The 12,957-nt window shown below is 50.3% G+C and overlaps 1 protein-coding gene across 3 annotated transcripts in view; it reads left to right on the top strand.

The window, feature by feature from the left end:
- The window catches only part of Notch3 (notch receptor 3), a 35,906-nt gene that overhangs the window by 16,711 nt on the left and 6,238 nt on the right, over positions 1-12,957 (top strand). For 2 of the 3 annotated variants that reach the window (XM_047531499.1, XM_047531501.1), the window contains 11 exons: positions 284-416; positions 497-754; positions 841-959; positions 1,305-1,870; positions 3,717-4,049; positions 5,868-6,022; positions 6,114-6,336; positions 7,414-7,507; positions 9,038-9,200; positions 10,216-10,520; positions 11,571-11,718. In XM_047531499.1, the coding sequence (XP_047387455.1) occupies positions 284-416; positions 497-754; positions 841-959; positions 1,305-1,870; positions 3,717-4,049; positions 5,868-6,022; positions 6,114-6,336; positions 7,414-7,507; positions 9,038-9,200; positions 10,216-10,520; positions 11,571-11,718 (2,497 nt within the window). The remainder of the gene's footprint in view (positions 1-283; positions 417-496; positions 755-840; positions 960-1,304; positions 1,871-3,716; positions 4,050-5,867; positions 6,023-6,113; positions 6,337-7,413; positions 7,508-9,037; positions 9,201-10,215; positions 10,521-11,570; positions 11,719-12,957) is intronic. The other variant, XM_047531500.1, reaches the window with a different exon arrangement.

The following is a 12,957-nucleotide window of genomic DNA, read 5'->3' as shown; positions in this document are numbered from 1 at the left end:
CATGGCGTCTCCTTGTGAATGAATGAATGAACCAGAGTGTGTGTCTGGTTGTGGTATCTTGAGGCATCTGGGTGTTTTTCCTGTGTGTTTGCATGTGTGTGTCCCTCTGCACTGGTCGTTTCCTTGCATCTGCATGCGTGTATCCTGCACACTGGGCATGTCTCCATGTGTTGGATATCTGGGTGTGTCCTTTTGTGCTGGGATTCTCTGTGCCCTCACAGGTATGTCTAGGCATGTCTGTGGTTCTCAGACTGAAATGGGTCCCTCTCTTCCCCTTACACAGTGTCCAGCTGGCTATTCTGGTGACGACTGTGAGGACGATGTGGATGAATGTGCCTCCCAGCCATGTCAGCATGGGGGCTCCTGCATTGACCTTGTGGACCGATATCTCTGCTCCTGTCCCCCTGGGACGCTGGGTATGCCAGGGCCAGGGTTGGGGGATAGGTTAGGAGGCCAAGTCTCTTTCCCACACTGATGGCTCGCCTCTTGCCTGCAGGTGTGCTCTGTGAGATTAATGAGGATGACTGTGGCCCTGGTCCCCCCCTGGACTCAGGCCCTCGGTGCCTAAACAATGGCACTTGTGTAGATTTGGTGGGTGGCTTCCGCTGCAACTGCCCCCCAGGATACACTGGCCTGCACTGTGAAGCAGACATTAATGAGTGTCGTCCAGGTGCCTGCCATGCAGCACACACCCGGGACTGCCTGCAAGACCCAGGTGGGCACTTCCGCTGCCTTTGCCATGCTGGCTTCACAGGTAAGTGTGAGAGGTAGGGCTGGCCTGGGACCGTTATTGCTGTTGTTCCTCCACTGTGGTTGATTCCAGTGCCCCTGCTTTTTCAGGTCCCCGCTGTCAGACTGTCCTGTCTCCCTGTGAGTCTCAGCCATGCCAACATGGAGGCCAGTGCCGTCCCAGCCCAGGCCCTGGGGGTGGGCTGACCTTCACCTGCCACTGTGTCCAGGTAGGTTTGTGTGAGTGGCGTGGGTGGTGACTCCTGGGGCCTCAGGAAAGGGTGTGGCTTAGGGGACAAGTGGAATGGAAATGCTGAAGTCGGGAGTGTAGGGGGCAAGGTTGGGATTTGGAAGTGTGGCCTCCTGGAGAAGGCGTGGCTTGTACATGAAGTGGGGCTTCCAGAGCAACCCAGAGAGTTTGGGCAGGACTTGGAGAGGTTGGGGTCTCAACCTCTTCCCTCTTGACCCTTCACTCTTTTCTTTCTTGACTCTCCTCTTCTCCACCCTTCCATTTCTCCTCCTTTCCTTCCCTCCTCCTCCACACTTTTTTCTCTTTACCCCCAACCCACCTCCAGCCGTTCTGGGGTCCTCGTTGTGAACAAGTTGCACGCTCCTGCCGGGAGCTGCAGTGCCCTGTGGGTGTCCCATGCCAGCAGACAGCCCGCGGACCTCGCTGCGCCTGTCCCCCAGGGTTGTCGGGGCCCTCCTGCCGTGGATCCAGGGGGTCGCCTCCGGGGGCTGCCAACGCCACCTGCGCAGCTGTTGCCTGTCTCCACGGGGGCTCCTGTCGCGCTGCACCGCTTGCTCCCTTCTTCCGATGCATGTGCGCTCCGGGCTGGAGCGGCCCGCGCTGTGAGACCCCCGCAGCCGCGCCCGAGATCTCCGAGGAGCCGCGTTGCCCGAGGGCCGCCTGCCAGGCCAAGCGCGGGGATAAGCGCTGCGACCGCGAGTGCAACAGCCCGGGCTGCGGCTGGGACGGTGGCGACTGCTCGTTGAGCGTCGGAGACCCCTGGCGACAGTGCGAGGCGCTGCAGTGCTGGCGTCTCTTCAACAACAGCCGCTGTGACCCTGCCTGCAGCTCACCTGCCTGCCTCTATGACAACTTCGACTGCCACACCGGTGGCCGGGAGCGAACCTGCAAGTGAGTGGTCCATCCATCTGTCGGTGCATGGGCCTCGCCTTCGTCCCTCTAGCCATCTCTTTGCCCCAGTATGTCTGCCGATGCGCCACATCCGACCATCCATAGGCCCTATCTCTTGCCCATTTGCCCCACTCTGCTTCTTGGTCAGTTTATTCTTGGACGGTCCATCGGGCTGTTTCTTCATTTTCTGGTCTGTTTTTCTGTGCATGCCATCTGCACATCCAGGTGTGGTCTCTTGTCTAAGGGTCCGGCTACCCATTTGCTCTATCTCCATCAGTGTGATCCATAGCTGTCCATTTCTTTTCATCTGTGTGCCCTCCTGTCTGCTTTTCTTTTTGCCTATGCACCCCACCTGTCCATCCTCATTCCCTGTTTGTCTGGCTCTCTATCCATGAGTTTCTTTCATTCCTCTTGCACCCAACTATCTGTCTATACTCCTGCTTGTTCATCCCTTCCCTACCTTTAGCTCCTTACCCTTCTCCTTTTCAATCCTCCCCTCCATCATTCTGCCTCAACCACCCTGGCCTCTGTCATTCCTCAGGCACCCAGGGCTTGGTCCCCTCTTAGGGCCTCTGCATTGGGTGTTTCCACTGCCTGAACTGCTCTTCCCTTGAGAAGCCACGTGGCTCTTGACCACCTCCTTTGCTCAAATGGTATCAACTTCTCTGTGAGCTCCTCCCTGGTTACTTCCAGGATGTCCCTTGCTTTATTTTTCTCCTTAACATTTAATTTCATCTAGCACTGTGTGTTTATATTTGTTTAGATCTATTTATTTTTTATTGACATGTAATCAGAATGCTGTATTTTCTGTTCTCTCATCTTATTTAATATGTCTCCATCTACTGAAGTGCCAGCCCCTCCTAGGCAAAGATTTGGGTCTGGGTCATATTCTTGATGTCTGTGGCAGCACCCAGATGTAGCAGGTGATCAGTTAATAGTTATTGATATATTAATACAGATTGGGCATCCCTAATGAAAAAATATGAAAATCAAAATGTTCCAAAATCAGAAGTTTGTTGAGCATGGATATTATAACACAATGGAAAATTCTACACCTGACCTCGTGTGATAGGCACAGGTTGGGGATGTGTCTCAGTGATAGAGTGCTTGCCTGGCGTGCATGAGATTCTGGGTTCAGTTTCCAGCACCACAAACAAAACCTCAGGCACATCAAAAATATTGTTTAAATTACTTTCAGGCTATGTATATAAAGTGCATATGAAACATAATTGGGAATTTTGTGTTTAAGCTTGGGCTCCATCCCTAAAACATCATATATATAAGCCGGGCACATGCTTGTAATCCCAGCAACTCAGGAGGCTGAGACAAGGTGGATCACGAGTTCAAAGCCAGCTTCAGCAATAGCAAGGCAGTAAGCAACTTATTGAGACCCTGTCTCTAAATAAAATACAAAAATAGGGTTGGAGATGTGGCTCAGTGGTTGTGTGCCCCTGAGTTCAATTCCTGATATTCCACCACCCCCCCCCCGCAAAAAAAGAAAAATCATACATATAATTCTTAAGATATCATATGTGTATATATATGAAATATCCACATGTGATATATATCACCATGATATATATACATATATATTATATGTCACACATGTATGTGCAAACACATATGCAAATATTCCAAAACCCCCCAAAATGTGAATTCTGAAACACTTCTGGTCCAAGCACTTTCAGATAAGAATACTCACCCTGTGGTTATCTAACTAGTGGCTTCACATGTGCCAGTACATTTCCGTTCCCTAAGCAAGCACTGTCCAGAGCCTGGTGCTGTATGCCGTGTGTGCATTTGGGGGGTTGAAGGTCCCCTGACCCCTGTTCCTCTCTGCTCCTAGCCCAGTGTATGAGAAGTACTGCGCTGACCACTTTGCTGATGGCCGCTGTGACCAGGGCTGCAACACTGAGGAGTGTGGCTGGGACGGGCTGGACTGTGCTAGTGAGGTGCCGGCACTGCTGGCCCGCGGCGTGCTGGTCCTCACAGTGCTGCTGCCTCCGGAAGAGCTGCTGCGCTCCAGCGCAGACTTCCTGCAGCGACTTAGCGCCATCCTGCGCACTTCTCTGCGCTTCCGCCTGGACGCGCACGGCCAGGCCATGGTCTTCCCGTACCACCGACCAAGTCCTGGTTCAGAATTACGGACCCGGAGGGAGCTGGCCCCTGAGGTGATCGGGTGAGTGACTCCACCTGGAGAAGCTGTGGGTTCGGTTCCTCGCACCACAAATGAAACCTTAGATTCACCAAAAATATTGTTTAAATTACTTTTAGGCTATGTGGATGAAGTACATATGAAACACGAATGAATTTTGTGTTTAGGCTTGGGCTCTGTCCGTAAAATTATCATATATGTGCATATATTTGTTTATATATGCAAATTATATATACACACACAATTATATATACAATGTATATATACACATTACTATATATATATACAATGTATATATATATACAATACAATATATATACACAATGTGTATATATATACAATTATTCCAAAATTTCCCCCAAAATCTGAATTCTGAAACACCAAGGGAGGCTCAGGGACTGGAAGGGGAGGGGCACTGGTGATTGATCTTGTGTGTTCTCTCCCGTGAGCATCTGAGTCTTCCTTAGTAGTGTTTCTCCCACCGACTTTTTTCTTTTTTTCTTTTTTTAAATTTTATTTTATTTTTTAGCTACTAAGGATTGAATCTGGAGCTGTGCATGCTTGGCAAGCACTCCACCACTGAGCCACATCCCCAACCCTTTTTATTTTATTTTGAGAAGAGTCTGGCTCAGTTGCCCAGGCTGGCCATGAACTTGTGACCCTTCTGCCTCAGCCTCCTGAGTAGCTGGGATGACAGGCATGCACTGCCATGTCTGGCTCCCGCAGACTTTCCAACCTCTGCTCCACTGGCATTTGGGACCAGATCGTTCTTTGCTGTGGGGGTCTGTCCTGTGCATTGTAGGATGCTTAGAAGCATCCCCGGCCTTTACCCACTAGACATAGCAACACTGCCCCTAGCTGTGACAATGAAAAAAATGCCTCCAGATACGAGCAAATGTCCCTTTAGAGGAGGTCACAGACTTGCACCTGGGTTCTAGTGCTACCTACTTCTGGAGATACAGGTGGTTTAGCAGAGTGTGTAAGAGCACATGTAGGCTTTTTTATTTTCTAAGAAATGAGAAATGTAGAAAAATATAGAAGTATCTTGTTGGTGTCCTGGTAAAGGGACAGAAAGTGACATGGTCTTAGTTGAATATGGTTAAGGAGCTTGAGAAGGATGTTCCCAGACACAGAAAAGAGAGCTGGACTTTAGAGATATTGGGCAGGGGTTAGGGGCCGGATGTGAGTGGATGCAGCCGGAAGTGGAGGAGGTGGAGGAGGGTGGCTGATGTGCCTTCCTCTGCTGAAGTGATTGAGTGGTAAGGACACCTGATGGTAAACAGGGGCCACTCTGGGACTTGGTGGTGTGGAGGGGAGACCCTCAGCCCTGGGGGCTGAAGATAGAAACAAGAAAGATGGTAGGATGTTCATGATCACTAAAGCCAGGAAGAGATCAGTGAAATGGGGAGAGAAGGAGACAGAAGAGTGAGCCTGGGGACACAGGCCTATGGATTGGTTGAGAGAAGTTAGCTTAGAAAAGACAAGGAGAAGGGCTGGGGCTACAGCTCAGTGGTGGAGCACTTGCCTAGCACTCCCTAGACCCTGGTCCGGTCCCCAGTACTGCAAGTGAAAACCAAAACCTGTGCTCAGATATTCTCTACTAGGGTGGGTGAGGAAGTTACTGAGATACTGATATGAAAACATGTCTGTTGGGCTCCTGGCTCCGAGAACACTGGTGGACACAGCGAGACCAGTTTGGGGGTGCAGTGGGGTTGGAAGGCAGCTGGGAGCAGGTGGGTGGTGGAGATGTGGCAGGTGGAGATGGCTCCAGAATGGGGCTTGGTGCCCGAGATGCATTAGGTGACCACTGAGCCCTCGGATCCCTCAACTTTGTCCCCACAGCTCTGTAGTGATGCTGGAGATTGACAATCGGCTCTGCCTGCAGTCGCCTGAGAATGACCACTGTTTCCCCGATGCCCAGAGCGCAGCCGACTACCTGGGGGCCTTGTCGGCCGTGGAGCGTCTGGACTTCCCGTACCCGCTGCGGGATGTGCGAGGTGAGGCTGGGAAGGAAGAGTGACGAGGCGCTGGCAGTGGTTGCAGCCCCACTGCGTGGTGGCAACAGTGTCTCCTGGTTCTTTCTTGCAGGGGAGCCGATGGAGCTTCCTGAGCCAAGCGTGCCGCTGCTGCCACTGCTGGCCGCGGGTGCTGTCTTCCTGCTGGTCATTCTCGTCCTGGGCGTCATGGTGGCCCGGCGCAAGCGTGAGCACAGCACCCTCTGGTTCCCTGAGGGCTTTGCACTACACAAGGACGTCGCAGCAGGCCACAAGGGCCGGCGGGAGCCTGTGGGACAAGATGCACTGGGAATGAAGTAAGAACCCTGTCTTCTTGTCCCTGACTGTGGGGACTTTGTGAGCCCTGGACTTCACCTTGGTCTGTCTCTGACCTCTGACCCCATCTTCACCTTACTTTAGCCTCCACCTGGTACTCCCATGTTCAGTCTCTTGACTGCTGACTCCATGATTCCTGGGGATCACCCCAGATGCCTGACCTCTGATTTTATTTCCTATATCATCATTTCCTGATTCATATCCTGCCTGGACAACGCCCTAAACCAGTTTCTCAAACTTTACCCTGATTCATTCCTATGTGACTGTTTCCATCCTTATTCTCTATGATTCCCCAAACCAGCCCTAGCTCCAACCTACCCTTACTTTTGACCTCACCTCTGACCCCCTTTCTACCCAACTCATTCATTTCTCATGATCTTTAATTTCAGTCTTAACCTTGGACCTCACCCCCAACTTGACCTGTATCTCTATTCTTGACCTGTAACCCCATTCTTTTTTTTTTTTTTTTTTTTTTTTTTTTTTGCGGTGCTGGGGATCGAACCCAGGGCCTTGTGCTTGCAAGGCAAGCACTCTACCAACTGAGCTATCTCCCCAGCCCTGTAACCCCATTCTGAATGTGACATTTCTCTGTGACTCCATGACTCTAGACCCTTCACCACACTTTTTCAATCCTGGCTACCTACTCCACTCAATATGAGGGCAACTCCATCCTCCATGACTCTGACATCATCTTCTATAACCCCTTGGTATGCCTGTGACCCTCATCTGTCCCGTAACCTATTGCTCTGACCCTGACTCCACTCCTGTCTCTTCCCTGATTCTACCTTATAACTGACTGCCAGCCAGCATAATCCCTGACTGTACCCCTTGCAATCTGACTGCCTCCCTCCCTTCCTCCCTCCCTCCCTTTGTTCCTCCCTCCCTCATTGAAATCTGTATCTTAGCCCTCCCCCTGTACCTATTGACCCAGTACCCCAATCCCAGCTCCGGATCCCTGACTTGCTTCTGTGATGTCTGCTCTGACCATACTCCAAATCCTCCTCCCAGGCTGGATGTCTCCCGTGTTCTTTCTTATGTTTTTTTTTTTTTTCCCATTGGCCCCACAGGAACATGGCCAAGAGTGAGAGTCTGATCGGGGAGGTGGCCACAGACTGGATGGACACAGAGTGCCCAGAGGCCAAGCGACTGAAGGTGGTGCCCCCTTTCCTGCACCCTGCCCCTGGGGTCTGAGATGGGCACCCTGGTTGTTAGTGGGAGAGCACAGGGGAGTCTCTGCTTTCCCTTCCTCCCCAGCTCCAGAGAATAGCCATAGCTTTGTGACCTCATTTTCTCCTTGGTGTGGCTCTGTGCACTTGGAGGAAGGAGAGATTGGACATGGGACCCACAGAGTTCTCCAGGGGGTAGAGGCTCTCCTCCATCCTGCCCCTCTTCAACCAGGTTCCTGCTCCCAGGCCAGCCTGGGGTCATCCCAAAGGGGATGACCTGGGCCCTGACCCTGGTAGCACGTCTGCTTTCTCTCTTTTGGTTCTATCTTCATCCAGCATCCCCAACATGAATGTGTATCCCCTGGTCCTAAGCATCATTTCCTCTTCTGGAGCCTTCTCATGGGCTCTATATTAGTCAGCTTAGACTGTGTCCTAGTCCATTTTCTATTCAGTCCAAAGCTGGATAATGTATAAATAAAAGAGGTTTATTTGGCTCATAGTTTTGAGCCAAGATTTGGGCCATTCCATTGAGTCCAAGATTTGGGCCAATCCTTTGGTCTGGTCTCTGATGAGAACCTCATGGTAGATGGCATTACGGTAGCAGGAGTTCGTGCAGGGAAGATCACATGGTGAGACAGGAAGCCAGAGAGAAATTCAAGGGCAAGACTCACTCTTTTTATAACTCAGTTCCCATTCAAAGGAACTGACTGGGTCCCTTGGGAACTACATTAATCCCTTTCAAGGGCCGTGCTCCCAATAATGTAATCATCTCCCCTGAGACTTCACCTCTTAAAATATCCACCACCACTAAATATCATTGCATTGAGCACCCAGCTTCCAGCACACGAACCTTTGGATAACCTTAAACCATATCCAAACCATAGCAGCCTGCCATAACATAATACCATAGACTGGGTAGCTTAACAAATTTACTTTCTCACAGTTCTGGAGGCTACCCCAGGGAGGGGGCTCTTTCTGGCTTGTTGACAAGTCATCTTGTTTTCAGCACCTAGTCATTCCTTCCCCAGATAAATACTGATCCTTGAAGGATTAATGCTGATCCTCCGTGTTTCTTTTACCAGGGATTTTTAGTTTCCAGAGTATAAATTTTACTCTTCTTCATAAAAATTTAATCCTAAATATTTGTTCCTGTTGTTCTTGTCAGTGGGATATCTCTCTTAATTTCATTTTCATTGTGTTTGCATCTGGGGTGCTGGCTGGTACCGTGCACTATGCCTCTTTGTGTATACATTACCCACTTTGGGTTCCTAGCCTCTCCCTCCTTCCAACCTGGATTAAAACCCCATTTCTTCCTCTCATTAGCTTCCTGAGCTCCAGGGCATCCATTCCTTATTTCCTTGTCTGTAATAGAAGCAGGATATTAATGGATACAAATGGTTTTCCAGGGCTGCATGTATATCTTCATCAACATGGGAAAGCCCAGCCCACTTCCTGGTAGTGCCTCTCCCCACCTCCAAAGGGTGAGGTCTGAGAACTCGGGTCCCTGTTCCTCCAGGTAGAAGAGCCTGGTATGGGGGCTGAGGAGCCTGTGGATTGTCGCCAGTGGACCCAACACCACCTGGTTGCCGCTGACATCCGTGTAGCACCAGCCATGGCACTGACACCACCGCAGGGAGATGCAGATGCTGATGGCATGGATGTCAACGTGCGTGGCCCAGGTCAGTCACCTCCCAGAGGAGGCCTTTCGCCTGAACTACATTGGAGAGGTTACATCTGGGTCTGTGATCTGGAGAATGGGCTTGTGTGTGTGTGTGTGTGTGTTGAGACTCTTGGTTGTACATAATAAAAGCCCGACTCCAACTAACTTAAATAAATCAAGGCATTTACTGCCATGTAACTGGAAGTAGTGGGCACATTTGGATCCTGGACTCAGTATTCCCCTCTACATGCCTTAGCTACTGCTTTACAAAACCTTTCTTCTCAAGTGCTCCAGCAAAAGTCTCAGAATGCCTTCTGATTGGATGGATAAGGTCACATGCTCATTCTTGAGCCAATAAGTGTGACCAGGGGGCTGGGATATGCATATTGACTAGTCCTGGTCCAGTTGCTTGTCCTTGAGCCAGGGAAGGAAATTGACCTCTGGTCAGAGCTTGAGTCTGGAGAATAGGGTGCAAATGATTCCCTAAGGAAAACCAGGGCAAAAGGTCATGCAGGGTGTAGCAGCTCCTGTTGTCCAGATCCTCTTGGATCAATCTTTGCCACATTTCAGAGTATTCCTTCCCCAGCTTATTTTGTTTTTACTCCAAATGGCCCATACCTGTTGCTCTCTTGAAGTCTCCCATGCTACCAGGGCCTGAAGTGCATCCTTGCGGGTGGCTTAACTGGTGGATGCAGGAGTATGGAAGGCCCCTTTATATTGAACTGGATTACAACTCTAGGGTATCTTTAACTTTAGGGTCCTCTGTGGGATCAGATTGGAAACCCTACTAGGATTTGCCTGAGCTTGTGCTTGCTGGACTTCCTCTGTCCCTTGTCCTGTATCCCCTGCTCCCTAGGAGCCCTTCTGTGATCAATCACGTGCCCTCGAGTCCTTATCCTGGGGGTGGGTGTGCAGATGACAGGCTTTGCCACTTTCTTGTCCTCCTGTGTGTCCCGCTTGTTTCTAATTCAGTGCTGTTGGCCTTATTCCCTGGAGAGGCCCTGTGCCTTTGTGACACACTCTGGTCCTTGCAGATGGTTTCACCCCACTCATGCTGGCCTCCTTCTGTGGGGGGGCCCTGGAGCCGATGCCCGCTGAGGAGGATGAGGCCGATGACACATCAGCCAGCATCATCTCAGACCTGATCTGCCAGGGGGCCCAGCTAGGGGCCCGGACAGATCGTACGGGCGAGACAGCTCTGCACCTGGCTGCCCGCTATGCCCGGGCAGACGCGGCCAAGCGGCTGTTGGATGCTGGGGCAGACACGAATGCCCAGGACCACTCGGGTCGCACCCCTTTGCACACAGCTGTCACTGCTGACGCCCAGGGTGTCTTCCAGGTGAGACGGGTCCCCCTCTTTGCACATCAGAACTGGGGTGGGCATCAGATGCATGTGGGTCTGAGCCTCGGGTCCTTCTTTCAGAGCTTGTTTTTCTCATTTGGAAAATGGGAGCTGGTGCCATGGCCTCAGCCACTCAGGAGCTGAGGCAGGAGGATTGCAAGTTTGAGGTGACTTAACCAGACCTTAGCTCCAAAACAAAATGGGACTAAGGCTGTGTAACTCAGTGGCAATGTGCTTGCCTGGCATGAGAGGCCCTGGGTTCCAACCCCAGCATCACAGAAAAATGGAAAAAAAGGTGCAGCAAGGGTGCAGCAAGGTGGGGATCTACCTGAGTACAGTGTCTGGCAAGGGCAGATGATGTCTGAATTAAGATTTTTCCACTTCAGGATGTTTCAGATGTGTACCTATATAGCTGATCTATTTTTTCTTTTCAGTACTGTATTCAATTAATTACATGAGCTATTCCACACTTCTTTTTCCCTTTGTAGTCATAGGGATCCAACCTAGGACCTTGCCCAGGCTAGGAAATCACTCATCACTGAGCTACATCCCAGCTCAATGCAATCATAAAATAGGCTTTGTGAACGAGGCGCAGGGTCACACGCCTATAATCCCAGTGACTCCAAAGACTGAGGCAGGAGGATCACAAGTTCGAGGCCAGTCTCAGCAACTTAGTGAGACCCTGTATCATAATAAAAAATTAAAAGGGCTGGGGATGTAGCTCAGTGGTAAATCACCCTTGGACTCAATCCCCAGTACCTGGGGAAAAGTAAAATAAATAGCCCAATTGTAGGCTGATGTGTAAGTTTTCTAAGTACTTTAAGGTCCTCGGGAGGTAGGCTAGGCTAAGTCCTGATGTTTGATAGTGTAGGTGTATTACATGTGTTTTCATTAGGATATTTTCAATTTATGATGGGTTTATCAGGATATAACCCCACTGTCAATCAAGGAGCATCTGTAGCTTGATTCCAGAGGAACGGGGCTTAGGGGTGCTCCTGAACCTTCCATTCCTGCTATGTCTTCCCTGCGGCGTCTTCTCTTTTCTAGATTCTCATCAGGAACCGCTCCACAGACCTGGACGCCCGCATGGCAGATGGCTCGACTGCACTGATCCTGGCGGCCCGCCTGGCAGTGGAAGGCATGGTGGAAGAGCTCATCGCCAGCCACGCCGATGTCAATGCTGTGGATGAGCTAGGTAGGCAGGCAGGCTGGCTGGGGAAGCGGCCGCGTGGCTGGGAGGATGTCCCCTGGGCCCTGACTGTTGATGGGAATTCACACTCATGTCGCTGAAGCTCATGCACACATAACCACCTCTCACAAGGACTTAACACACTTATGCAAGGTCTTTAGGGCATCTCAGGAGTTTAAAAAAAGGTGTACTTCTCCAGGACTCTTCCAACTGCTTTGTTGGAAGAACTCGCTCTACTTCCACATGCTGGAGAGTTGCAATAAAGTTGCACATTGAAAAAATTTGTAATGGTGATGGCTCCCCAGAGCCCACTTGCTGACTGGGAGCTGACTTGTGCTGATTCACAGCAATCTGTCTGCAGGGCCAGAGGGCGTCACACAGCTGGAGATACATCCTTTAGAGCAGGTGTTCTCAACCTCAGTGTTGTGCACATTTGGGGTGGGACAGTGGTTGGCTGTGTGGGGACAGTGCACTACAGAGTGTGGAGCAGCCTCCCTGGCCTTGACCCGCTAGATGCCAGTAGCTTCCCAACCCTGATATGTGACCACCAAACGTTGTAGGGAGAAAAGTGTGCTTGGTGGAGAACCACAACTCTAGAGCAGGACTGGGCAATAGCCCTTTCTGTGGTGGTGGAGATGTCCTCTGTTGGCACTGTCCAATATGGCAGCCACTGGCTGTGCGTGGTGACTCCTGAGCACCTGAAATGTAGCTGGGACGAGTGAAGAATTAAATATTCTTTTAATTCATTTAATTTTTAAAATATGTGTTTTATTTGCTTTAAAAATATATATACACATACAGTTTTTTGAGCCATCATTCATATATCTCATGGTTTACCCATCTAAAGATCTAAAGTATAAACTTTGGATTGGGGATAAAGCTCCATGGCAGAGTGCCTGCCTAACATGTGGGAGGTCCTGGGTTCTATCTCCAGCACTGCAAAAAAAAAAAAAAAAAAAAAAAAAAGTATAAGATTCAAAGACTTTTATTTTTATTTATCTTTTTTTTTCAGTTGGGGTGGGACCAGGGATTGAACTCAGGGGCACTCAACCGCTGAGCCACATCCCCTGCCCTATTTTGTATTTTATTTAGAGACAGGGTCTCACCAAGTTGCTCAGCATCTCGCTTTTGCTGAGGCTGGCTTTGAACTTAGGATCCTCTGCCTCAGCCTCCTGATCTGCTGGGATTACAGGCGTGTTCCATTGCATCCAGCTATTTATCTATTATTTTACTCTACTGGGGATT

This window comes from Sciurus carolinensis, chromosome 17, assembly GCF_902686445.1.
Source record: "Sciurus carolinensis chromosome 17, mSciCar1.2, whole genome shotgun sequence".
Classification (NCBI taxonomy): domain Eukaryota; kingdom Metazoa; phylum Chordata; class Mammalia; order Rodentia; family Sciuridae; genus Sciurus; species Sciurus carolinensis.
This window is presented reverse-complemented; position numbering and strand designations above follow the sequence as displayed.